The sequence below is a fragment of the Lithobates pipiens genome, unplaced genomic scaffold (genome assembly GCF_037356315.1).
Source record: "Lithobates pipiens isolate NorthernLeopardFrog02 unplaced genomic scaffold, aLitPip1_a1.2 Scaffold_3, whole genome shotgun sequence".
Lineage (NCBI taxonomy): Eukaryota > Metazoa > Chordata > Amphibia > Anura > Ranidae > Lithobates > Lithobates pipiens.
In genome coordinates, this window is record NW_027507790.1 from 9,635,296 (window position 1) to 9,662,928 (window position 27,633).

General features: G+C 44.6%; 1 protein-coding gene across 1 annotated transcript in view; it reads right to left on the minus strand.

The window, feature by feature from the left end:
- Positions 1-27,633, minus strand: part of RASAL1 (RAS protein activator like 1) — a 158,068-nt gene that overhangs the window by 31,314 nt on the left and 99,121 nt on the right. Inside the window, exons 6-12 of the mRNA XM_077461250.1 lie at positions 21,627-21,708; positions 11,713-11,859; positions 11,451-11,542; positions 6,090-6,207; positions 5,865-6,015; positions 2,228-2,292; positions 1,655-1,767 (exon numbers count right to left, since the gene is read on the minus strand). Of these exons, the coding sequence (XP_077317376.1) occupies positions 1,655-1,767; positions 2,228-2,292; positions 5,865-6,015; positions 6,090-6,207; positions 11,451-11,542; positions 11,713-11,859; positions 21,627-21,708 (768 nt within the window). The remainder of the gene's footprint in view (positions 1-1,654; positions 1,768-2,227; positions 2,293-5,864; positions 6,016-6,089; positions 6,208-11,450; positions 11,543-11,712; positions 11,860-21,626; positions 21,709-27,633) is intronic.

Genomic DNA, 27,633 nt, shown 5'->3' on the forward strand with positions numbered 1-27,633 from the left:
TGGGGATTCGTTGGGGGCCACAACAGATATATATATCCAAATAACACGCCCAAGCTCATCTCTTCACCACACACAGCCACAAAGGCAAGAAAATTCTTGTTGGTCGGTGTATTAGTGCTCCGACGAACACACTTAGGCTCGATTCACACCTAATGCCGATGAGGCTCACAGCAGGGGTCCTGTGCATCCTGGTTCACTGTTTCAGGTCCGATTGCAGCCTGGATTTTGGGCTGAATTCGGACCTAAAATGGACAAAAAGACGCACAGGGCTCCTATGCAAATTCGAACCGGAGCCGCATCAGAGATATGTGAACTGGCTCCATAGCGAGTCGGTCACAATCTCCTGCTATTGCGAATTGGATGCCCGGATCCCAGTAGTGTGAGCCCGGCCTTAGACCAAATTTTAATGGTTCAAAGAAGGTCTGGCAAAACGGTCGGCCCTCACGCATGTTCACTTCATCAAACCCGGCCCTCTTTGAAAAAAGTTTGGACACCCCTATTTTAGAGGATAGAAGTAAAAGTAGGCACATGCAGCTGGGAAGGTGGGAACCAATTGCCTTGTGCTAACAAAACACAGGTTTTACTTTAAAGTGGTTGTAAACCTGCACATATACCCAGTACAGTGACTGGCCTCAGGTGGTACACAGAGATGAAACAAATCCTCTTACATACGTTTTACCAGTTTATCTGCAGTCTTCTATTATCTACATCTGTTCAAAGTGCTGAATATTTAAAGTGATTCTAAAAAGGGGGGGAAAAAATCATTCTGCTGTGTGAGCCAGTGAGGAGAGAGAGAGTCCCGAGAGAGCTGCTGCTTTCATACAGATCGCTGGATCGAGATGGGGTTCAGGAAAGTTTAAGGGGGGCTGAGGGGAAAAATGCACCCAGAAGGTTTATAACCTTAATGCACAAAATTCATTAAGATAAAAAAAACATGAATCTATAGAAATACTTAAAAGCTTGTCTGAGAGATCATAAAAAAGGGGGCAGAAAGCTGAAGTCACACTCTGCAGAGCTCAGTGAGGAGAGCTCTGAGAGTTAATTTGAGGGAAGGGACACACAGTTCACAGGAGCAGAGCTGAGGATGTCAATCAGCTGGAGCTACCCCCCCCCCCCCCCCCCGTCACATTTTTCTCTTAAGCTTGGTACACACTAGCATTTTTTTTTTCATTCAACCCAGTTTTTTTTTGTTTTTTTGTTGTTTAGCCCAAACAACAAAAAAACAAAAAAAAACTGAAGAGCTCAGGAGAAGCCGCTGTACTAACTATCCAGTACATCAATCTCCCTGGCTGAGCTAATGTGTTCTCACAGGGAGAGAGCCAGGACACACTGGCCAGTGCTCTCAGCCATTGGCTAAAAGCGCTGATCAGATACCGATCGGTAAACTTTTTTTAGTCATGCCCCTTAGACAGACGCTGTACGTTCAGCCAGTTTCTGTCAAACCAGCTGCTGTACACAAATGTCGTCTGGTTTCTGAAATTCAGCCCGTGTGTATGGCCTTTAGTATCAGGAAGACTTGGCAGAAGTGATTCATGTTGAGAACAGAGGAATGAATGTCTGACTTAAAGCGATTGTAAACCTCAGAGAATCTCAAGAGTATATGCTCTGTAGAATCTCATGTGTATATGCTCTGTAGCCTGTTTTGGCTTCTTACCTACTACGGTTTAGATCAATCTTGCAGGGATCCAGTTCAACATATTTCTTTTCTTCAAAGATCCGGGTAACAATGGGTCGTAGAACTTCATGAAGGTATGGCATACCCACTATCTGGCAGAAGAATGGCAAACTGTAGGTGATTTAAATGGCGTGTATAGAATAAAATTAAAGTGGAACTCCAGCCACAGTGTATTTTCCCTGCATTTGAAAAGGAGTAGGGAAGTCAGAACTACTGTCTACTTTAGGGAAATGCATATATGTCCTGAAAACCAAGACAGTGAGTGAGAAGAGTTCTAAACTTTTATAGCTATCACAGAAAGAGGGAAAGTCTCTATATGAAGACAGCAGCTCCAGATACATGAGTAAATCCATTCTCACTCAATAAATCTACTCCAATCGGGAGGATTAGCAATACTAGCCTAAAAGTAGCCCTTCCCTACACTACCCAAAACTAGACAAATGCTATCTGGCCAGAGTTTCACTTTAAGATGGAAATAAAGTGTTGTAGTAGATAGAATAGAAAAATAGAATAGAAAAAAAATATTGCAGGAACAAGATGATTTTACTTTACCTTCATATACTGCTCCATTGATTTTGAAGCAAGTGAATTTGAACGGAAAAGAGTATTTGGGTCACCTGTAAATAAGAGGAAAAATAAATAAATAACAGAGCCATTTAAGAAGACTGCCATGTTAGACAAAACAGAGACAACTAAAAGCAATTGTAAATGTAAAATTAAAATAAAGTAAAAATAAGTTAAAAACATTTCTATCCTTACCTGCTCTGTGCAATGGAATTACACAGAGTGGCCACAAACCTTCTCTTTTCGGCCCCCTCCCTTCTCTTGGTCAAGTGCCCCCATGGGGGCACTTGTGTGTGCTAGTTTCCTGGTCACTGGTTTTGATCAACATCACTGGGCGCCAATGGCTCCCGGTGCCCCATCAAAGCCAGTGAGACCTGGAAGGAAGGGGAGAGAAGAGCTGCAGATGTGCATGGTGCTAGATCGAATGAGGGCTCAGGTAAGTAAAAGGGGGGAGGGGATGAGGGGGGATGCTGATACCTAAACAATTTTTACCTGAATGCAAGTAATGCATTCAGGTAAAAAAGGTTTAGGCTTTAGAACCACTTTAACTTAACATGCTGGTCCCATGGCTCTGTGTTTACAACCTTCTAACTATAATTATTACAAAACATGCAGTTAACACCCTATTTTCTTATTCTTCCATCAATTCTGCTGAGAAATCAGAGGTCGTGGAGTTATGACTCCTGTGTTTCCTAGGATGCAGAAAACAGACAAAGTTTTTTTATAAACCTCTGTTGGGAGAAATATGAAGAACGCAATGCAAAATTAGTGACTTTATTACTTCCTGAGTTACTTGCCCAGAACAAGCGTACAAATCAGGAATTCTGGCTCCACTTGCTGAATCCTCCAGGTCAGGGACTCAAAAAGCAAAAAGCACTCAAGTGATTAGATCATGACATTCAGGCAACTAACATTTCCATAAGGTCACTAGTAAACCTTCATATTTCTCTTATGCCACGTACACACGATCGGATTATCTGGTGGACCAGAGTCCGCCGGACAATCCGCCCGTGTGTGGGCTCCGGCGGACTTAGAAAGAAGTCTTGACTCAAAATCCGCCCGTCTGTGTGCTAGTCCGCCCGTCTTTTGAAATTAATGGACTTGCTCACACACGGAGTAAAGTTCGTTCATTTTGAATGTGGCTCCAGGTAGACAGGACTAGCGAAGGAAGTCAATGTCGCCGCCTCCATCAGCGAGATTGACACCTCGAGAGCCCCATCACCTGGTATGGATTTAAAGGGGAACCCCTACGCTGAAAAAAATGCCCAAAGTCCATAGCAGACCCTTATCTGAGCACGCAGCCTGGCCGGTCAGGAAAGGGGGTGGGGACAAGCGAGTGCCACCCCCCTCCTGAGCTGTACCAGGCCGCGTGCCCTCAACATGGGGGGTGCTTTGGGAATGGGGGGCCTTGAGGCCCCCCCACCCCAAAGCACCTTGTCCCCATGTTGATGAGGACAAGGGCCTCTTCCCGACAACCCTGGCTGCTGGTTGTCGGGGTCTGCGGGCAGGGGGCTTATTAGAATCCGGGAGACCCCTTTAATAAGGGGGCCCCCAGATTCTGGCCCCCTACCCTATGTGAATGAGTATGGGGTACGATGTACCCTTACCCATTCACCTGGGGAAAAAAAGTGTACATAAAAAAACACAACACAGGTTTTTAAAGTTCTTTATTAGACAGCTCCGGGGGTCTTCTCGCTGGACTCCTCCACTATCTACTGCTTCTGCTTCTTCTTCCTGCTTCTTGTTCCTTCTTCTCTTATTCCGATGTTGACACAACGCTCTCTCTGTCCATAATGGCAGGGACGCGTTGTGTGGCGACTTATATAGGGATAAGGGGCGGGGTCACCGGGTGATGTCACATGGTGACCCCCCTTATGATGTCACAGTCCAGAATCCTCCGGGACTGTGACATCATAAGGGGCAGGGTCACCATGTGACATCACCCGGTGACCCTGCCCCTTATCCCTATATAAGTCGCTGCACAACGTGTCCCTGCCATTACGGCCAGAGAGAGCATTGTATCAACATCAGGAAGAAGAGAAGAAGGAAGAAGGCGGCGGCGACAGTGACAAGACTGGGCCAACGCTAGTAAAAGAGCTGGAAGAAGAAAGCGGAGGCTCGGCAAGAAGAACCGAAGAGCGGGACAAGACCTCCGAAGTTGGAAGAAGACCCCCAAAAGGCGGCGGCGACGAAGGAGAAAGCCGGGCTCCTCCGTTAGTAGAAGAGCTAGCAAAAGAGCAGAAGATAGCGGAGGAGTCCGTGAGCAGACCCCCAAAGACGCCCAGAGCTGTCTAATAAAGAACTTTTAAAAACCTGTGTTGTGTTTTTTCTATGTACACTTTTACATCGTACCCCATACTCAATCACATAGGGTAAGGGACCGGAATCTGGGGGCCCTATTATTAAAGGGGTCTCCTGGATTCTGATAAGCCCTCCGCCCGCAGACCCCAAGAACCAATGGCCAGGGTTGTCGGGAAGAGGCCCTTGCCCTCATCATGGAGACAAGGTGCTTTTGGGGTGGAGGGGCCACAGGGCCCCCCCTCACCAAAGCACCCCCCCATGTTGAGGGCAAGCGGCCTGGTACGGCTCAGTGGGGGGGAGCGCTTGATCGCCCCCACCCCCTTTCCTGACCGGCCAGGCTGCGTGCTCAGATAAGGGTCTGCTATGGACTTTGGGCATTTTCTCAGCGTAGGGGTTCCCCTTTAAATCCATACCAGGTGACGGGGCTCTCGAGGTGTCAATCTCGCCGATGGAGGTGACCACATTGACTTCCTTCGCTAGTCCTGTCTACCTGGAGCCACATTCAAAATGAACGGACTTTACTCCGTGTGTGAGCAAGTCCATTCATTTCAAAAGTCCAGCGGACTCCCGCCATAGTCCAGCAGATTGTCCGCCGGAAAAGTCTGGCCGTGTGTGGGCAGGTCTGCTCGTTCGGAAAGTCCGGCAGACCTCCGCTACAAAGTCCAGCGGGTTGTCCGCCAGATAGTCTGATCGTGTGTACGTGGCATTAGTGAAAGATTCTTAGAAAGACTCCATGAGCACCTCAGGGACGCCATGACTAGACAAGTCTTTGCACCTTGAACAATTTACATTACTCAGAACTTTCAGTAAAGTGCAGTAAGGATAAAGTTCTCCATGATTTAGAAGCATGTTTAATGCAGTTCATATTCAAAAAGAAGTATGGCCAAAGATTTTTATGTCATACTTATCTTGTGGGTCGCAGAAGTGCCCTTGCATTTCTAGTCCTGTGACCCAGAGTCAGTTTAAAGCAGTCCATAGCTCCAGGTTCTAGAAGGATTACGACTATACAGTGAGCACTGAAGGGGCAAAGCAGAGACTGACTTAAAACCAACGTGGGACAGCTGCAGCATTGCACCGATGCTGCAGCATAAAGGTGAGGAGATGTGTGTGTGTTTTTTATATATATATTATATATATATATATATATATATATATATATATATATATATACATATACATACACACACACATACATACATACACACACTTCTAAACATCCCCTTTAATGCTCCAACGTGCATGTGGAGGCAGCAATAAAATAATGAGGGATAGGAGCATGAAGAATATAATGACAATACAAAGCATTTGACAAAGATGACCTCACCAGTTCGATTCACCTCTCGCATATTCAGTCTGTCAAGGAAGGTTACTGCCAGACCCTGTCCTAGAAAGATTTTCACCAGTTTAACTGCCACTTCTTGTCGGCTTTCAGCAGAACACATGTCTTCTAGTATAGCCAGCACACTGCAGTCACCCTGGATAAAAATACAGAAATGTTACATACGACCCAGTAGCTACCAGTGGTGAGACAATGATCTGTGTATCCCACCTGGTCAGGGGATTGAACAGACTCTACCAGGAGCTGAATAAGGTTCTGATAATACACAGAGGGCAGGATACGTTCCTCAGACAGGCCGATTTTGACACGCAGTGATCCAAGCTTTCCTCTAGAAAATAAATAATAATGAGAAACAACTTCACATAGGATGCACAGTGGCATATAGAGGTTTTTTTTTTACAAACCCCAGAAAACACAAACATGCAATTGATTTTAATGTGTTATACCATTCTCTTTGATAATAAGTTGGGCAGAGCCACATGAAATGACCACATATGGAAAAATGCACATTAATATCCCATTGTCAACACAAGAAGTAAACCCCCTTTATCGTTTTCAGCCAAGGAAGCTGCCATCTTTGCCTCTGTTTAATCTACATCTGCCAGGATACTGCATATGTAATCAGTTATGACACCAGCCATTGGATTGTTTGACAGTTTGGTTGAGAGCACAACCAATGGGAGTGTTACATTTCCGGCACGTGCCGGAAATGAAACAGTTTTATGGATGGGTTTACTTCTGCTTTAATTATGGTAACAGCAACAGGAAACAAATCAAAAATGTAACTTTCAACAGTTAACTATAGTCAGAACAATAAAATATGAATGCTGCTTGAATGGTCATTATGGGTTGCTGCACTGCATTGAAAACTGTTATTTGTCTTAATATGGCTGAAAGAGCTTTAATTAATAACAAATAGCAAAGAATATAGATGTGTACTTAACGATAAGAGCCAGCGTTTAATTTCTGTAAAGGTGTTAACTGCATTCAGTCCCAGTTCATAAACTATCAGGGGCATTAAAGGTTGGAGTTTGACAACTAGCAGCATCAGATGCACTAAGCCATACAGATATGGTATTCATAAATCCAATCATCGCATAATAATACATCATATATAAGCTTCAGATATACTTTTTTTTCCACTTTGAAAATTATCTTGATTGATGAAATGAAAATGATGTTCACAACACTATCTGGTAATGCATGTAATGGCTTTATTTTATACTACTAGCATATCTGAATCCTAGATACAAATGCCTTCATACAGTATATGATAAAGACACAATATTATTATTACATTTTAACATCAGTACAGGATAAAGTATGGGAAAATGTGAACAAAGATTGTGGAGCCTTAAGTTCAAAAAGAAACAAAAGGTACACTTTTTAGGCGTATGTTAAAGCTTATTGGCTTGACTTTAAGGGTCCTTTCACACGGGGCGGATCAGTTCTGATCCGCCCCGTGGATGTCCGTTTGCTCAGCGGGGATCACTCCGCCGATCCCCGCTGAGCAGGGAGATGACAGGTCTGTCTCCGCACACTGTGCAGGGACGGACCTGTCACAGCGCCGCTCTCCCCTATGGGAGATCGGATGACGACGGACCGCAGTGCCCGTCGTCATCCGATCCGATCCGCAGACGGATGGAAAAATAGCTTTTTCCTCCGTCACACTTTTTCGGATCGGAGCGGGTCGGATGTCAGCGGACATGTCACCGCTGACATCCGACGCTCCATAGAGCTCTATGGAGCACCCGTTCAGGTCCGCCTGAAAAACTGACAGGCGGGCCTGAACGGGACGTTAGTGTGAAAGGGGCCTAAGAGTAAAGGGAAAGGGAGATTGGGAGTTTGGTTTGGATGAGGGTGTAGAAACTCCTCAATGTCTGTGAAAGTTCTCATTTATCCAGGTATCATTTATCATATCATATACCATATCATTTATCCATCATGAATGCTGCTGCCAGGCTCATCCACCTCACAAACCGATCACCGCGTCTGCTATACCCCTCTGCCAATCCCTCCAGTGGCTGCCACTGAACCAACAAATTAAATTCAAGGTATTAAGAATAACTTACAAAGCCATCCACAACCTGGCCCCAGCTACATCATTAACCTAGTCTCAAAATACCAATCTAATCGTTCTATTCGCTCCTCCCAAGACATCTTGCTCTCTAACAACCTCATCCCATGCTCGCCTTTAGGACTTCTCCAGAGCCTCTCTCATCATCTGGAATGCTCTACCCCAATCTGTCCAACTTTCTCCTAGTTTGTCCACTTTCAGACGATCCCTGAAAATTAATCTCTTCAGAGAAGCCTACCTGGCCCCCACCCAACAACTTTTACTTTCTCCATCAGCACATAACCACAGTTATGACCTCTTGACCTTTCCTCTTAGATTGTAAGGTCTAAATAGCAGTGCCCTCGTACTCCTACTGTATTAAAGTGTATTTTATTTGTATTGTCTACCCTCAAGTTGTAAAGCACTGCGTAAACTGTTGGTGCTATATAAATCTTCTATAATAATAATAAACACATTTATCTGGACTTGTCCAGTAACAATGAAGACATTTTACCACTCATTCAAATAGCTTTATCAGTTTAAATGAGTGTTGGGCAGAGAGGAAGCCACGTGGGCGAGTGGTGGAACCCTTTTCAACATTACTATACAAGTCCTGATAAAGTTTTCTAACGTCTACTATCTAACTAACTCTAACTCCTTATTTATTGAGTTACTAAACCTAGGACCCTGCATTCACTATATCTGGTGTCCAACAGTACAAAGAACATGGAAATGCAATAATTTTAGTAAATATAATCTGCTAAATATCTTTTTTCATCAGCAGTTAGAGCAGTCTTGTGACTTTTATTAGTGTCTGGTTAAAGCTTGTAGGAAGAGTTTTCATTCTGTTCTGACTGTCCTTTGGGGCTGCAGGACCCCTGACCCTCTGTCTGGATAGTGCTGATTGTCCCTGTGCTGATCACATGCACTCAGGGGCGGGCTGGGCCGGGGGGCAGGGTGGAAATCTCCCCCCAGGCCGTCTAACTTTTAATCAAAACAGGCTGTTTGCTGACATATTTTTTTTTTTTTTTTTTTTTGAGGAAGTCGGCCGCTGATTGGCTGTGTTGCTGCTGCGCTGCATTCTGGGAGTTGTAGTCTGGTGGGTAGAGACTGGAGGGAACTGAGCAGCGAAGCAGGTAACTTCTATTCCCGGCAGGGAGACCCATCACTTCACAGGGGGGCCGGTCAGCCAGCAACTTCAAGCTATCATTCTCCTGCTGTTGTGTTAACTCTCCTACTGGCTGCTCTCCTATAACCTCTCTCTCCTCTCAGGACACATCACGTTTGTTTCTGTTCAGATTCTTTCATTTATTCCAGGCTGATTTCACTCATGCTTCATCCCCCTCCCTCTGTGCACTCATCTCTCCTGGTCGGTACAATCTTGCTGTAGGTAAGTCACTCTCTCCTTGCACCAATTCACTTATCTTTTTCCCATTCATTTTATCTTCTCTCCTGTTTTGTAATTCTGCTCTCCTCATATAAATCTCTGTAGCCTCTCAGCTCTGGGCATTCCACACATGTACTTGGGCTGACACCCTTTTCCATCCCAGCTTACTTTTGCCTAATACAATAGTTCTGTCAGAATCATGCCTCAGTCTAACACATGCAGCCCTTCACTCTCCATTAACTTATACTACAGAATTTGGGCTTTTTCACACTAGTGCAGTGACTGGCATTTTTCCACACTGAAAAAAATACCAGTCACTGCTAGAGCACATAGAATACAGCTGTTTTCTATGTGCCCCATTTACACTGCAGTACCGTCCAGAGGTGCGGTGCAGTAAGCTGCAATAATATACAGTAATTCTACATTTTATCGCAGTGCACTGGATGGCACTGACATAGTTATCAATCAGTCCTTCTCAAACTGACAGAAATGCAGCAGCATTTTTTTTTCCTTCCAGTGACCCCACAGCATGTCACAAACATTATGGCACTATTACCCCCATTCCCTCTTCCACCTGAGGGGGGGGGCGCAGTTTGCTATCTTTGCCTGGGCACTGGATGACCTTGTCCCCGCGTTACACAGAGGGATCACCTGCAGAAAAGACTCGGGAATGGTACAGTACATGATGTCCTGCTGGGAGCTGGCCATTCCCTGTGGGTCCTGCTGGAACTAATCATGGCCTGTTGGCAGTGGCGGCTGGTGCTAAAATATTTTGGGGGGGGGCAAACTGAAAAAAATGTGAAAAAAAAAAATTATTCGCAGCCACTGTGCCAATCAAATGCTGCCAGTGTGACAGTGTGCCACCCGCTTGCCTTCTGCCCTGCACTTGCCCTGTCTTGTGGGGCAGCAGGTGACAACGAGTGGGTCCTTCATGCGTCTCCTGCACTTCTTTTCCTCCCGTCCTCTCCTCCCATCAGGCGTCCAATAGCAGCGCCTGTTGTTTCAGCCAATCAGGTGACAGGTAACATGACCTGAGCAACCTGATTGGCTGTGAGCCAGGTCAGTGTTAGGAAAGCAATGTCTTCGGTTCTCTAACACACCAATAAGTAATCGGCGAACGCACAGCAGTGTGCCCGCTGTTTTCCCTTTTGGAAGCCTATTAGAGCCCATGGCTCTAATCAGGAAGCCTATTTGAGCCTATGGCTCTAATCAGGCATTTCCAAAGAAACTCCACCGCTGTAATTCATATGCATGGCGCCCAACAAAGGACCAGGCACATGAATAGGGGGCGGCAGCAGCAACCATATATAGATTCATGCAATCTATCTATGTGAGAGAGCGAGTGACAGGGGGGCAGCGCTCATGCGCCTTTATGGACGCACCACCGCTGCCTGTTGGTCCTACTGGGAGCTGGCTATGGCCAGTGCCCAGCAGGACCCACAGGCTGGGAGCTGGCCATGCACCTGTAGGTCCTGCTGGGAGCTTATCATGGCCTGTAGGGCTCTGCTGGCCACTAGCCATGGGTAACCTTGTAATACAAGGTGGGCATAGATAGTGAACTTATTTGGGGTTAAAGTGGGCCACGTGACTGGACTTGCCCCCCAGGCCTAAGGCTGTCAGCCCTCCCCTGCATGCACTCTCTCAAGAAAAAAAAAAAAGCTCTAGCAATACACACCAAACAGAGCATGTGCAGCTTGTGCCCTAGCCTCTGTTCTATCAGGACAGGGAGATGATTTGGGGACTGTGGAAGGAGAGGAACAGAGAAGACAGGATCAAACAGCCTTTTTACACAATGCAGAGGATTAACCCCTTAGATTCCACAGTGAGTATAACGAGCATGCTTTACTGCATATAAAAACAGATTTTTCTGTTGCTATGGCACTTAACTTTTTGTTTGATGCATAATTTTCTTTGTTACTGTCAGTTTTAGATAAGAACAAAATTTTATATAAATTATGTTTTATTTTGAATGTGCTAATTATTTCATTATGGAAATAAGTGGCTATGCACAGTCTGGAAATGTCAAAGTGATGAAAAAAAAAATAGAGGGTTCACTGTCCCATTGCTCCACTGCTTTCCTTTTGGAAACAATGTAATGGTATGATAATATACTTAAGCAATATTCTACCCATTCTCCTCATCCGTGTTTCCAAAAGGCAGGAGACGAAACCAGCCAGTCACCGCAGGATTTCTGTGAAGGGGCTCCAAGGGAAAGCACACCTGGAGGGGGGTGTTGACAGGGTGAGTGATGGAAGACACTTTTCAAACATATGTGGTGTCACAGAAGAAAGGAAGTTCATTCATACAATAGGTAAAGAAATCTAATGAAACAGTAGGAAAGAGACAAAATACGGACAGATAAAAAGGGAATAAGAAGGACAGACACTTACACGTCCAAGAAAATCATTCTTTCCAACCATATCCCAGTCCCAAACTTCAATACTGATCACTTGATCCCCAGGATCCAGTTCTTCAATTCCTCGTAAATCAAATTCTAAGACCTCATTCCAGCGAGGAAAACGTGTTCTTTTAATTACCTGGTAACAAAGTGCTTAGTAGCATAGCATAACTGAACCACAGCAGGTGCTGTACAGGTAAAACAAGCACTTTAGGGTGTTAAACACAGACAAACAAGTAAATGCTAAACCTGGTACTTGCATAGCACAGTATAGGCAGCCATCATAAACTGTGAGTTCTCAGTTTAAAAAAAAAAAAAGTGTAATTTAAAGAAAATCCCATGAAAATGCTCCTCATTGCTAATATCTGCCTTTGCTAGTACATGACATTGATTGCCAAATAACAGGTCATTTCGTAAATGGACAAAATTAACAAACATCTGATGTTCTGTGACATTCAATGACTGGGCCAAGAGGCTAGGTCTGCTGGAATTTAGATCAATGAATAACAAATAGTCTAAACAAAGTAACTGTTCTATATCAGTGAGAATACAGACTTCTTGTGAACTACTGAACCTGCATTTCCATGAGTATTACCTCACCCCACATTAAGCAAGCCTGTATAAGAATGTAAGACAACAAAATGTATTGGTGATGTGCAAAGTGTAATCCTTTGCAAGCAAACATGTTTAAGGTATGGGCAGATGACTTGTACACTGTGTGCACAATTAGACAAGTTGTATTTTTGAGGATTAATTTCATTATTCAGCAACTACAGTGCTCTCGATCAATCAAAATTGTTACTAAACCTGAAACCTGAATATTTAAGAATGTAAAAGTGGGGTTTTGGCTACATGTGCACAATTATTCGGCAACTATTAGCTCCCGTTCACATTGGAGTGACTTGTCATGCGATTTGACAGGTCAAGCTTGACAAGTTGTACCCTATTGCCGGCAATCGCACTTTTCAAATCGGTGCAACGCCAACTTTGCAGTGCCACACCGATTTGAAAAAGCAGTTCCCGCACTACTTTTGGCAATTTTAGGTCCGACTTGCATTGACATCTGTGCATAAAGCTGCAGAGATGTATTCCAAGTCGCACCTGAAGTTGCACTTACATGCAGCTTTGAAATTGTGAGATTTCAGATGAAGTCGCACTTTTTTAAAGCTGCAGTCAATATGAACAGAGGCTTAGTGCACAGGATTACTATGCAACTAAATGAAAAAACAAAAATTTTCCCATCCTGTTTATTTTCATCTGTGAGAATAATAAACAAACATCTCAAAATATACAAACAAACATTTCTGACATTTAGGCTCCGTGCACACTGGAGCTCATAAACTGTAGATTTTTGGAGTTTGGGCATTTTTTTTTTAAAAGCCCATAAACTTTACTCTATGTTATCCTATGTGTCTATGCACACATGGACGTTGTTGGACGTTTATCATCAGTGGAGTTTATGGGCTGTTTTCTGAACACCATAAAATCGCGTTCAAGAGCTTTACTGGAAACACCAGACACCGGTAAAAGGTGTTTAGCAAGGGTTAACGCTGTAAAAAGCGTTAAGCCTTGTTTGGCGTTTCTCTGCCTCTATTCAAAATCAATGGTTCCCTATGGGAGTACATTGATTTGAATAGAAGTCGGCTCATCATGATCCGACTTGCGGTGCGACTTGTGTGCTGAGGATGAAGGGGAATCCTGCCAAAATGAAAAAAAAAAAAATTGGCATGGGATTTTAAGGGGAACCCTCTTTGTGGAAAAAACGGCGTGGGGGTCCCCCCAAAAATCCATACCAGACCCTTATCCAAGCACGTAGCCCGGCCGGTCAGGAAAGGGGGTGGGGAGGAACGAGCCCCTCCTAAACCGCACCAGGCCGTATGCCCTCAACATGGGGGGGTAGGTGCTTTGGGCAGGGGGGGCTCTGCGCCCCCCCACCCCAAAGCACCTTGTCTCCAGGTCGATGAGCACAAGGGCCCCTTCCCAACAACACTGGCCATTGGTTGTCAGGGTCTGCGTGCGGGGGGCTCTTCGGAATCTGGGAGCCTCTTTAATAAGGGGACCCCCAGATCCTGGCCCCCTACCCTATGTGACCGAGTATGGGGTACATTGTACCCCTACCCATTCACCTTGAAATGTGTCAAAAATAAAACACACTACACAGACTTTTAAAGTAAATTATTGGGCAGTTCTGGGGGTCTTCTTCCGACTTTGGGGGTCTCTTCCTTCTTCTCCGCTCTCTCCGGTATCTTCTGCCAGGCTCCTCCGCCATCTTCTGCCTGCTCTTTTGCTAGTGGTGGCCTGGTCTTCTCCGCCGCCTTCTTCCCTCTTCTCTCTCCCGCTGTAATGCCGGGTATGCGGTGCGCAACGGCTTATATTGGCATGGGGCGTGGTCACCAGGTGATGTCATCTGGTGACCCCGCCCCTTATGATGCCACCAACCATCATGCCCCGGGCTGTGACACCATAAGGGGGCGGGGTCACCAGATGACATCACCCTATGACCACGCCCCATGCCAATATAAGTCGCTGCGCACCACGTACCCAGCATTACAGGGGAGAGAGCATTGTGTCAACATCGGAAGAAGAGAAGAGGGAAGAAGGCGACGGAGAAGACCAGGCCACCGCTAGCAAAAGAGAGGGAAGAAGGCGACTGAGAAGACCAGGCCACCGCTAGCAAAAGAGCGGGCAGAAGATAGCGGAGGAGCCTGGCAGAAGATACCGGAGAGCATGGAGAAGAGGCAGGAGAGCACGGAGAAGAAGGACGAGACCCCTGAAGTCGGAAGAAGACCCTCAGAACTGCCAATAAATTACTTTAAAAATCAGTGTAGTGTGTTTTATTTTTGACAAGTTTCAAGGTGAATGGGTAGGGGTACAATGTACCCCATACTCATACACATAGGGTGGGGGGCCGGGATCCGGGGGTCCCCTTATTAAAGGGGCTCCCAGATTCCAATAAGCCCCCCGCCCACAGACCCCGACAACCAATGGCCAGGGTTGTCGGGAAGAGGGCATTGTCCTCATCGACATGGGGACAAGGTGCTTTGGGGTGGGGGGGCCTAGAGCCGCCCCTGCCCCAAAGCACCTACCCCCCATGTTGAGGGAATGCGTCCTGGTGTGGTTCAGGAGGGGGGGTGCTCGCTCGTCCCCACCCCCTTTCCTGACCGGCCAGGCTGCATGCTCGTATAAGGGTCTGGTATGGATTTTTGGGGGACCCCCATGCAGTTTTTTCCCCAAAGGGGGTTCCCCTTAAAATCCATACCAGACCGAAGGGTCTGGTGTTGTCCGAGTGGGGGACCCCCACTCCAATTTTTTTTTCATTTTGGCAGGATTTCCCTTTATCCTCAGCACACAAGTCGCACCGCAAGTCGGATCACGATGATCAGACTTCTGGTGCGACTTCTATTCAAATCAATGGGCTCCCATAGGGAACCACTGATTTTGAATAGAGGCAGAGAAACGCTGCTAAAAGCTAGCGCTGCTGAACGTGCATTAACGCCAATGCAAAACGCTGATGAAATCATGTTTTTCAACCAGCGTTTTCTGCTAGCAATTTGGCGTCCAGAAACAGCTTTTTTGAGCTCCAGTGTGCACGGAGCCTCAAAAAAAAAAAAAAACAGTGACCAATATTGCCACCCTTTTTTTCAATAACAGTCATAAGCCTTCCATTCATGGAGTCTGTCAGTTTCTTGATCTGTTGACGATCAACTTATTGTGCAGCAGCAACCACAGCCTCCCAGACACTGTTCAGAGAGGTGTACTGTTTTCCTTCACTGTAAATCTCCCATTTAAGAAGGGCCCACAAGTCCTCAACAGGGTTAAGGTAAGGTGAGGAAGGAGGCCATGTCATTATTTTTTTCATTTTTAAGGATTTTACTGGCTAGCCACGCAGTGGAGTACTTTGATGCATCTTCTTTAAAGATGTAGACTTTTTTGAGTACCACTGCTTTAAGAAAGTGTCTTCCAAAAACTGGCAGTATGTTTAAGACTTGATTTTGAGTCAGTCTTCAACCCGAAAGGGTCCAACTAGCTCATCTTTAATACTAGCCAATACCAGTACCCCACCTCGACCTTTCTGGCGTCTCAGTCTGAGTCGAAGTGAAGATCTGTGCCCATTACTGATCCAGCCACAGGCCCATCCATCTGGTCCCCCAAGAGTCACTCTCATCTCATCAGTCCATAAAACCTATGAAAAGTCTCTCTTCAGATATTTCTTGGCCTAGTCTTGATGTTTCAACTTATGTTCCTTGTTCAGTGGTGGTCGGGTTTCAGCCTTGCTTACATTGGCCATGTCTCTAAGCACCGAACACCTTGTACTTCTGGGCACTCTAGGTAGGTTGCAGTTAATTTTTTTTCTCAGCACCTTTCTTGTGATCCTGTTTACTATTCGCAACAAAATATTTGATGGTTCCATGATCACAACCCAATAACTTAGCAACTTCAAGAGTGCTGCATCCCTCTGAAAGACTTTTTCAAAATTTTGACTGTACAAAGTCAGTTACATCTCTTTTTTGGCCCACTTTTCCTGAGGAAAAGAAGCTGCCTAATAATTATGCACACCTTGATATAGGGCAGTGATGGCAAACCTTGGCACCCCAGATGTTTTGGAACTACATTTCCCATGATGCTCATGCACTCTGCAGTGTAGTTGAGCTTCATGGGAAATCACTGATATAGGGTGTTGATCTCCTTAAGCTACACCCTCCCTCATGACACAAATACAAATCACCTCATATGAATAAATCCAATAAGCAATCAAGTTTATTCAGCTTGGAGTTGGACAATATGCATAAAAATTATGATTTGGTCAAAAGACTCACTTACCTAATAATTATGCACACAGTGTATTTGGGATACGTCTGAGATCATTCTTAGTTTATTTAAACTTAATGTACATTTGACATGTGTCTGTCTGACTTCCTCCTAAACTATTTTTATATTCCTACTGACCAACAGGGGGAGAAACACTGTTCTCTACATAAGTCTTTACTGTGCATTGCAGAATGCTCCATGCCTTTATTAGCAGGCCCATATAAAATTTTAACCATAACTATATAGATTTAATTATGATTTTCAATTCAACAATAAAACTATAAAACGTAATTACAATAATGCAGAGTAATTCATAGGTTTTCAGCCAGTTTTCTGCTATAGTTACCACTCCTAGACAGAAAAAACAGGTTTGTGATCTCACTGCAGTTAAAGCGTATCTAAACCACAAAAAACAAATAATTTATTGCATTTTACAAATCCTTAGATGTGGTGGCTGTTAATCTTGCCAGAAATGCAGTGTCCCTGTCACTTTCTGTGTGCTAAAAAGAAATAATTACCGTATATTGTTCTTGCATAAACTACCAATCCCAAAAATTACCATATAATGGAGATGAGCAAAGGCATGTTTAGGGTAAAGCTTGTGTGACAATCATGGCTACCCTCATAGATAGAGGTCGACCGATATATCGGCCGGCCGATATATCGGCCGATATTTGCCGTTTTTTAAATAATCGGAATCGGCCGATTGTGTTGATAAAAAGCCGATTCTACAGCGGGACTTTGAAATGACTTCTGTAAGAAGTCAGTGTGAGTTGCTGAGTCGTCATAGCAACACTTTCCTCCTCTCTGGGCAGACTGCCAAGAAAAGAACTAAATGATACAATGTTTACACTTCTGAATGAATGAAATCATCTCAGTGTGTAGAAGTTCTCAGTTTAACCATTTAAAGACTAAATCTTTTCTGACTACCCGTTTTTATTTAATATATAGGTTTTTTTTTTTTTTTTAAATCTAGATCATACATACAAGTAAACTGATTGGAGATTTGTTTTGTTTAATAAATGTTTAAAGCGGGAGTCCGCCGGGACTCCGCGTTTTTTTTTTTTTTTTTTTAAAGCCAGCAGCTACAAATACTGCAGCTGCTGACTTTTAAAATAGTGACACTTACCTGTCCAGCGCGCCCGCGATGTCGGCACCCGAAGCCGATCTCTAGATCGACACTCGAGTGCTGCCGCCGCCGCCATCTTGGGTATGGGAATCAGGAAATGGAGCCTTTCGGCTTCATTTCCCGGTTCCCTACTGCGCATGCGCGAGCCGCGCTGCGCAATGAGGACGGTCCCCGCTGCCTCTGGGATCTGTGTGTTTCCCAGCAGGCAGCGGGGCACTTGCGGAAGGGGGCGGGCACTTGCGGAAAGGGGCGTAATGTACGCCCCTTTCCGCAGAGAGCTAGCCCGGAAGTGGGTGCAGTTACCTGGATTATCCAGGTAACTGCACCCCCCTCCCCCCTGAAAGGTGCCAATTGTGGCGCCGGAGGGGGGGAGGAATCCGATGAGCGGAAGGTCCATTTTAGGGTGGACCTCCGCTTTAAGTGTAAGAAATTTTCTGTATCACTTATGAAGACTGCTTTCACACTGGAGCGGGCAGACGTTGATGGTAAAACGCAAGTTTTAGCGGCTCTTTACCATCATTTTAGCGGTGCTATTTGGCTGCTAGTGGGGCACATATAACCCAGCTAGCGGCCAAGGAAGAGGTTAAATGCGCCCATGAAGCACCATTGCATGCGCTTTGGCAGTGGTGCCCATTCATATCAATGGGCAGGAGTGGTGGAGGAGCGGTGTACACCACTCCAAACGTGCTGCTTGCAGGACTTTTTTTTTAAGATCCTGCCAGCGCATCGCCTCAGTGTGAAAGCACTCTCTTTCACACAGACTGCAGGAGAGCCATTTTGCAGGCACTTTACAGGCGCTATTTTTAGCCCAAAAGCGCCTTAAAAAACGCCCCAGTGGGAAAGGTGTGTTAGATCAAGGGGGATTAAAAATAAATAAATAAAATAAAATCGGCCTAACATATCGGCCCAAAAAAATCGGCATCATATATCGGCTATCGGCCGCCATGATTTCTAAATATCGGCATCGTCATCGGCCAGAGAAAAACCCATATCGGTCGACCTCTACTCATAGATACATTACAGTAAGGGAATGTAACTATGAAGGGACAAAAAACATGTTATTCACAGAGTTACCCAGTGAAATTAAAGGGGAAAAATCCTGAAAAAAAGAAAACAAATGCAGCCACTACAGTAGATAATAAACTGAAATAGAATATTTTTGTTTGTGTTTAGATACGTTTTAAGCAAGATGATCCTCTTCAGTACAAACCACATCCTGGGCCAATAAAGAAGAAGGAACACAGTGAGATTATCACTCTGTTTTTTTCTGTTAGCATTCCCCTGGTGTCAGAGCCGGACTGGTTTATTCATCGACTGCAGTACAGGATATAAAATTTAACAAATATTAGAAGTAACACATATGCTAGTTCTGTGTAAGAACAAATTTAAAACTTTTTTTTTATTTTGCTGAAAATATGATTGAAGTTCAGCTTTAAATGTTTTTTCTTACCATTTACCACAGTTCGCAAGATGTATTTATGATGATTTCAAGTTAAAACTAAAATACTAAACAATATCCTTATTCTCCAAAAATAATTCATACAAATCCACCACTACTTAAAGACTCTCTAATCTATTTTTCATGAAATGGTTTCTTACAGTGTTTTTTTGCCTTTTTATAACATCCATCATGAGCTGCCAAACCTCTCCTTTTTCCCCTTGTTTCTGTTTGTTGGGACAAGCTGTGTACATTAGTCGAGGTCATGTGCACTGCTCTATGAACACTATAAATCCCACAGTCCTTAGTCCATCTTGGAGCAAGCAAGATGGGGTGGCCAAGTACATACATATAGTGGGGACCATAAAGAAAAAAAAGTAGCCATCCTCAAAAGGTAAAAGAAAAAGAGATATTTGGAGTTTTGCCGTAGGTTGAAAGCAACAGAAGGGAAATACAGTGGGGCAAAAAAGTATTTAGTCAGCCACCAATTGTGCAAGTTCTCCCACTTAAAAAGGTGAGAGAGGCCTGCAGTTATCATAGGTATACCTGAACTATGAGAGACAAAATGTGGAAACAAAACCAGACAATCACATTGTCTGATTTTTGAAAGAATTTATTTGCAAATTATGGTGGAAAATAAGTATTTGGTCAATATCAAAAGTTCATCTCTATACTTTGTTATATATCCTTTGTTGGCAATGACAGAGATCCAACGTTTTCTGTAAGTCTTCACAAGGTTGTCACACACTGTTGCTGGTATGTTGGCCCATTCCTCCATGCAGATCTCCTCTAGAGCAGTGATGTTTTGGGGCTGTCGCTGGGCAACACAGACTTTCAACTCCCTCCAAAGGTTTTTTATGGAGTTGAGATCTGGAGACTGGCTAGGCCACTCCAGGACCTTGAAATGCTTCTTACGAAGCCACTCCTTTGTTGCCCGGGCTGTGGGTTTGGAATCATTGTGTTGCTGAAAGACCCAGCTACGTTTCATCTTCAATGCCCTTGCTGATGGGAGGAGGTTTGCACTCAAAATCTCACAATACATGGCCCCATTCATTCTTTCATGTACACGGATCAGTCGACCTGTTCCCTTTGCAGAGAAACAGCCCCAAAGCATGATGTTGCCACCCCCATGCTTCACAGTAGGTATGGTGTTCTTTGGTTGCAACTGAGCATTCTCTCTCCTCCAAACACGACGAGTTGTGTTTCTACCAAACAGTTATACTTTGGTTTCATCTAATCATATGACATTCTTCCAATCCTCTTCTGGATCATCTAAATGCTCTCTAGCAAACCTCAGATGGACCCAGACATGTACTGGCTTAAGCAGGGGGACGCGTCCGGCACTGCAAGATCTGAGTCCCTGGCAGCATAGTATGTTACTGATGGAAGCGTTTTTTATTACCTTGGTCCCAGCTCTCTGCAGGTCATTCATTAGGTCCCCCCGTGGAGTTCTCACCCTTCTTGTGATCATTTTGACCCCACGAGTGAGATCTTGCGTGGAGTCCCATATCGAGGGAGATTATCACTGGTCTTGTATGTCTTCCATTTTCTAATTATTGCTCCCACAGTTGATTTCTTCACACCAAGCTGCTTGCCTATTGCAGATTCAGTCTTCCCAGCCTGGTGCAGGTCTACAATTTTGTTTCTGGTGTCCTTCGACAGCTCTTTGGTCTTCACCATAGTGGAGTTTGGAGTGTGACTGTTTGAGGTTGTGGAAAGGTGTCTTTTATACTGATAAGTTCAAACAGGTGCCATTAATACAGGTGATGAGTGGAGGACAGAGGAGCCTCTTAAAGAAGAAGATACAGGTCTGTGAGAGCCAGAAATCTTGCTCGTTGATGACCAAATACTTATTTTCCACCATAATTTGCAAATAAATTCTTTCAAAAATCAGACAATGTGATTGTCTGGATTTGTTTCCACATTTTGTCTCATATAGTTGACAATTACAGGCCTCTCATCTTGTTAAGTGGGAGAACTTGCACAATTGGGGCTGACCAAATACTTTTTTGCCCCACTGTACATACTTAAATCTTTTTCATACCAGATTTTAGTGTCACTTTAACCTAATTCCAACAAATGTTTAGTAAACACTACTACACAGTTTGGATTTCATTAAAACTTTGTTTACACAACAAACTGAAAGAAGCCTAGAGCAAAAAGGAGAATAAAGCCTTGTACACACTAATAGTTTTCTTTTGTTCAACCCAGCATGGCTGCACTAAAGATAACTGACAGATCAGGGGGAGCCGCTGTACTAACATTCCAATGTTAGTTCAGCAATCTCCCCTGCTGTGAATTGTGTTTTGACATGGGGACACACGTCCCATCGACAGAAGGCCGGCTTCTGTCGGAGTGACTCCAGAACACAAGGGCAGAATACCAGCCAGTTTCTATTCAAACCAGCCAATGCCACCCAACATTCGGCCCATGTGTACTAGGTGCAAGTGATTGTGCATGTGGAGCAGTCACAAAAAGTGTAATTGTACAGTAGGCAATTATCTAATTCATAGAGGAGTATTGTACTTACTGAGGTCTCCAAGGTCTGATTGTTGCAGAAGATACGTACAAAGGGGTCTGATGTTCCAGAGATATCCCGAGGCGCCAAATCTCTGTGGAGGTGAATGATGAAATCTTACACAACAAAGAACGTTATATTTCAAATCAGCCTTAAACTGAAATCACTAGCAGTGGAGCATACCAGTCTGACAACTTTCATTACAAGGAAGGAAGAAAAAAAACGACAAGTACTCCTGTTCTCCAAAGAATTTAATTTAATGCAACAATTAGACAATGAAAATAAAAAGGTAATAAATACAAATTTTGCATTGATGGTAAATATGGTTAGCCCTGTCCTCATTTAATCAGCTGACATTCGTTCTAAAGTGCTATATTTTTCCTCATCTGAGAGAGGGGAAAGGACTGCAGTATATGTCCCACCCGAGTGGATTTCAAATTTTTTCTGTGAGGGGTTCCAAAGAAGAGACACTCAAATTTCTTCCCAACAACGCCCTCAAATTCACTCATTATTTTTGAAATTTAAATTTAATTACAGGTAATTCAAGGCAAGTGGAACTGATATACATTTTTTCATAACTAAGCTCACCCCACTGAGGAACTTTTAAAAAGGTATAACAAACAAGTTCATTCAGCTATACTGTACAAAAGCATATAATTCTTCTGAAAACACAGGCTCAGCCTGAAAGTGTTTTTAAAGCCTAAACATTTTTTAGCTTAATGCATTCCTTGCACTAGGCTAAAAAATATTTAAATGTCAGCATCCCCCTCCCACCCCCCCCCCCCCACTTTTACTTACCTAAGCACCTATTCCATCTGCCGCTGTGCACATCTGCAGCTTTTCGCTCCCCTCACTTCTGGGTCTCACTGGCTTTGCTGGGGCACCAGGAGCCATTGGCTCCCAGTGCTGTCAATCAAAGCAATAGAAGGAGGGGTGGAGGACGTATGAGTGCCCCCATGGCACTGGACAGAGGGGAGGGGCCAGGAGTCGGCGGGGGACCTAAAAAGAGAAGGTGTGCAGCCGCTCTGTGCAATTCTACTGCACAGTGCAGGCAAGTATAGCATGTTTGCTATTTGACCACTGGGCACTTAAACCCCCTTCCTAACCAGACCAATTTTCAGCTTTCGGTGCTCTCACACTTTGAATGACAATCACTCAGTCATGCAACACTGTACCCTTTTTTCACACAAATATTGTTTTCTTTTGGTGGTATTTAATCACCGCTGGGTTTTTTATTTTTTTCACTATCAAAAAAGACTGAAAATTTGGTAAAAATAAAATAAAATAATTATTTGTTTCTTTTAAAATGTATTGCAGAGTATTGGCAGAGTATTGCAGTGTTGCAGAGTATTGCACAGTTTTGCATAGTATTGGAAGAGTATTGCACAGTGTTGCAGAGTATTGGCAGATTATTGCACAGTATTGCAGATTATTGTCACTGAGCAGCGCTGTGGGCACTTTACATCCAGCCCACAGCGCTGCTGCCATCTCTCCCCCTCTCCCCTCACACTGTACCGATCGGTACAGAGAGGGGAGGGAGGAACCGGCGTCATGACGTGACGCGGGTTTGTGTACAAGTGATTGCTCCGTCATTTGGCGGCGCGATCACGTGGTAAATGGCCGCTAGCAGTGGCCGTTTATCGTGATCCGTAATGCGGACCCGGCGGTCACGGATGTTCACGAGTACGTCTGGTACACACTAAGCTCTTTTTCATGCAGCCTGCAATAAACTGGGTTTCCATACTAACTATACAATGTTAGTTTGGCAATCTTACCCGCTGAGCTATTGTGTTCTGATGGGGGAATGCCCCTCCCTCCCTATCAGAACACAGTGATCAGCTGATTAGATGCTGGTTTTCTAGCATGCTCGTTTGACAGAAGCCAGTCATGGGACTGATAAGAGCTGTATGCACAGGCCAAAAGTTGGTCAGTTCCTGCAGAACCAGACTATTTTCAACTGATTTTTGGCCTGTGTGTACCCAGCATTAGGAACCAGTGTGATGAATGGAAAAAAAAAAAACACAATTCCCCCCCAATTCCCCCATCCACACAACCTCAAACCTGTGGATGGGGAAATTGCATATTTCATATTCCTCATTAAAGAGGAAGTAAACCCTGATGGGTTTACTTCCTCTTTTTTTCCCTGCAAAGGTAAAGCATAATGGACTACTATGCATCGCATAGTAGCTCATTATGTGTCACTTACCTGACACAGGAGCCAGCGAAGTCGCCGCTGATCCCTGTAGTCCGCCGCGTCCATCTTGCTGGTGGCGTCTCGCAGCTCCGACCAATGACAGCGGCGCAACCGCGATGACGTCACTCCCGCGCATGCGCACGGGAGTCGCGCCTCGCAGCTCCGTTGCTGTCATACGGCGAAGCCGCGATGACGTCACTCCCGCGCATGCGCACGGGAGTCGACAAATTTGGCAAATCCATTCTTGGATTTGCCGCATTTAGTGCGCCGCTGTCTACGGCGCATGCGCCGTAGACAGCGGTGCCCATTTTCGGGCAAATATCTCCTAAACCATATAGGTTTAGGAGATATTGCTTGGACCTACAGGTAAGCCTTAATCTAGGCTTACCTATAGGTCCAAGTTGTTTGGAAGGGTTTACTTCCCTTTTAAGGATGGTGAATAAGGGGGGAGTTATTCCTGCGCCAATCACTGAATTCCTATTAGGTGTACTGCTGCACACACTGGGGGGAAGTGTCTGAACCCAAAAAAGATGAAGAATAGAAGGTAAAGGTGCGCTATACCAAATATTAGAAGAACCACGAGGAGTGATCCAAAAGACAGGGAGATCAGATACTTCAGATGAAAACATAGTATGTAAGTAAAGCTGAAGTATACCTAAGTAGGTCTGTGCCTAAAATATAAAAGTGCACTCTAATAAAAGGAAATAGATGGGAAATACAGTGGTGTGAAAAAGTGTTTGCCCCCTTCCTCATTTCCTGTTCCTTTGCATGTTTGTCACACTTAAGTGTTTCGGAACATCAAACCAATTTAAACAATATTCAAGGACAACACAAGTAAACACAAAATGCAATTTGTAAATGAAGGTGTTTATTATTAAAGGTGAAAAAAAATCCAAACCATCATGGCCCTGTGTGAAAAAGTGATTGCCCCCCTTGTTAAAACATACTATAACTGTGGTTGTCCACACCTGAGTTCAATTTCTCTAGCCACACCCAGGCCTGATTATTGCCACACCTGTTCACAATCAAGGCATCACTTAAATAGGAGCTGCTTGACACAGTAAGGTCCACCAGAAGATCCTTAAAAGCTACACATCATGCCGAGACCCAAAGAAATTCAGGAACAATTGAGAAAGAAAGTAATTGAGATCTATCAGTCTGGAAAGGGTTATAAAGCCATTTCCAAAGCTTTGGGAATCCAGCGAACCACAGTGAGAGCCATTATCCACAAATGGCGAAGACATGGAACAGTGGTGAACCTTCCCAGGAGTGGCCGGCCACCCAAAATTACCCCAAGAGCGCAGCGACGACTCATCCAAGAGGTCACAAAAGACCCCACAACAACGTCCAAGGAACTGCAGGCCTCACTTGCCTCAGTTAAGGTCAGCGTTCATGCCTCCACCATCAGGAAAAGACTGGGCAAAAATGGCCTGCATGGCAGAGTTCCAAGGAGAAAACCACTGCTGAGCAAAAAGAACATCAAAGCTCGTCTCAATTTCTCCACAACACATCTTGATGATCCCCAAGACTTTTGGGACAACATTCTGTGGACCGATGAGACAAAAGTGGAACTCTTTGGAAGGTGTGTGTCCAAGTATATCTGGCGTAGAAGGAACACTGCATTTCATAAAAAGAACATTATACCAACAGTAAAATATGGTGGTGGTAGTGTGATGGTCTGGGGCTGTTTTGCTGCTTCAGGACCTGGAAGACTTGCCGTGATAAAAGGAACTATGAATTCTGCTGTCTACCAAGAGATCCTGAAGGAGAATGTCCGACCATCTGTTCGTGTACTCAAGCTGAAACGAACTTGGGTTCTGCAGCAGGACAATGATCCTACACACACCAGCAAGTCCACCACCGAATGGCTGAAGAAAAACAAAATGAAGACTTTGGAGTGGCCTAGCCAAAGTCCTGACCTGAATCCTATTGAGATGTTGTGGTATGACCTTAAAAAGGCCGTTCATGCTCGAAAACCCTCTAATGTAACTGAATTAGGACAATTCTGCAAAGATGAGTGGGCCAAAATTCCTCCAGGACGCTGTAAAAGCCTCATTGCACGTTATCGCAAACGCTTGGTTGCAGTTGTTGCTGCTAAGGGTGGCCCAACCAGTTATTAGGTTTAGGGGGCAATCACTTTTTCACACAGGGCCATGATGGTTTGGATTTTTTTTCACCTTTAATAAACACCTTCATTTACAAATTGCATTTTGTGTTTACTTGTGTTGTCCTTGACTATTGTTTAAATTGGTTTGATGTTCCGAAACACTTAAGTGTGACAAACATACAAAGGAACAGGAAATGAGGAAGGGGGCAAACACCTTTTCACACCACTGTATATCAAAAACACAAAAAATAGCTATTTGGGATCAGCATATGCTCAAATAATAAATAATATTTATACACAGTCAATACGGGTAAAAACCAAAAAATATCAATAATAATGAGCCCACGCACTGGAAAATAAATACTAAAGTGCAAATGCTCAACGTGCAATCCTTAAAGTGACAATAGTGCATCTCATAATTCATTTCATGACTGGTGCCATAATTGCAAACTAATTGCATATATAAAAAAGTAAAAAAAAAAGCAATGTCCAACTCAAACAGTGTAAATCGCTTTAAAGTGCACAGTGTAACAGTCATCTGTATCCAATATATAAGGTGCTTGGTGCCGATGAATGAACATTCAATAGAGTGCTGTAAGTAGTGAGAATCCCATGCACTCCTGCGTGATGAACATATGGGTGTCCCCTTACCTTACAGCTGTAAGGTTACAGCATAAAAATGTATGACTTGTAAGGTCCTTGGTGGTCCTTAGCTTCCTGTCAGGATCCCCCAGGTCCTAGTTGGCGTTTTCACCTTGCCTGTTACAGGCGGTGTGTGGTCCCCTTTAAGAGTGGTCTAGGGCTGCTCAGGATGGGAGGGCTCACCAGAATAGCATAGAAGGGTTAGAGCAAAGAGGATGGGTGCCACATTGTGTAGTAGTTTAAAACAGATATTTATTAAAAATAAACAGACAGGTACTCACAATGTATACAACAATAGCAGAGCAATGTATAAACGAATGAACGTCACTTCCGGTAAGCGGTCCTGACGCGTGATGAAGTCACGTGACCCGTGACGAACATATTACATATCCAGAGTCTGTCTTGGGGGGGGGCACAGACCAGAATCCAAGTAACACCACCTCCGGGGTCCCCAGGCATACAGCTCACAAAGAGCACCGTTCCCCCAAATGCTAGGGCCCATAATCACAAGGCAAGAGGCTCGCATTCAGTCCCCTCCAAGAGCCTCGTCCCAGCTTGGTCTGTCACATTTCTCCCCTTTCGGCAGGAGACTAACACAGGAGACCCCAGACGGGTTGACTCCGAAGTTAGTCAGGGGTTACAGTCTTCTAATGCTGGTATCCACACAGCACCCCAAATACAGTGTCCCAAACAGAGAATTCCTCACCCAGCCAACCTCTGCCTCTCTCAGAGAAGATGCCTGACGCTGGGGAGACGCTGGGTGTGGACCGGTCCTTCCCCCTGGAGTCCCTTTAGCCGCAGAAGAGAAGACAGGGTGGCTGGGCTCAGTCCGTCATACTGTTTGGCATCTGGGCCTACTGCCCAGAATCCCTGGGGTATACAGGTGGAGACTGAAGTCCCATCCACCTTTACAGGAAATCTGTCCACTGTTTGTTGTGGGCAGAGGCCAGCAGCACTTTCTTCCGTTGCCAGCAGTTCAGCTGGGCGTAGGAGCTTCCCTACATCATCTTCTCCAGCTAACTGTTGGGGAGAGAGCCTGACTGCCCCAGCTCCCTGGAACTCCGCAGTTGTTGTCG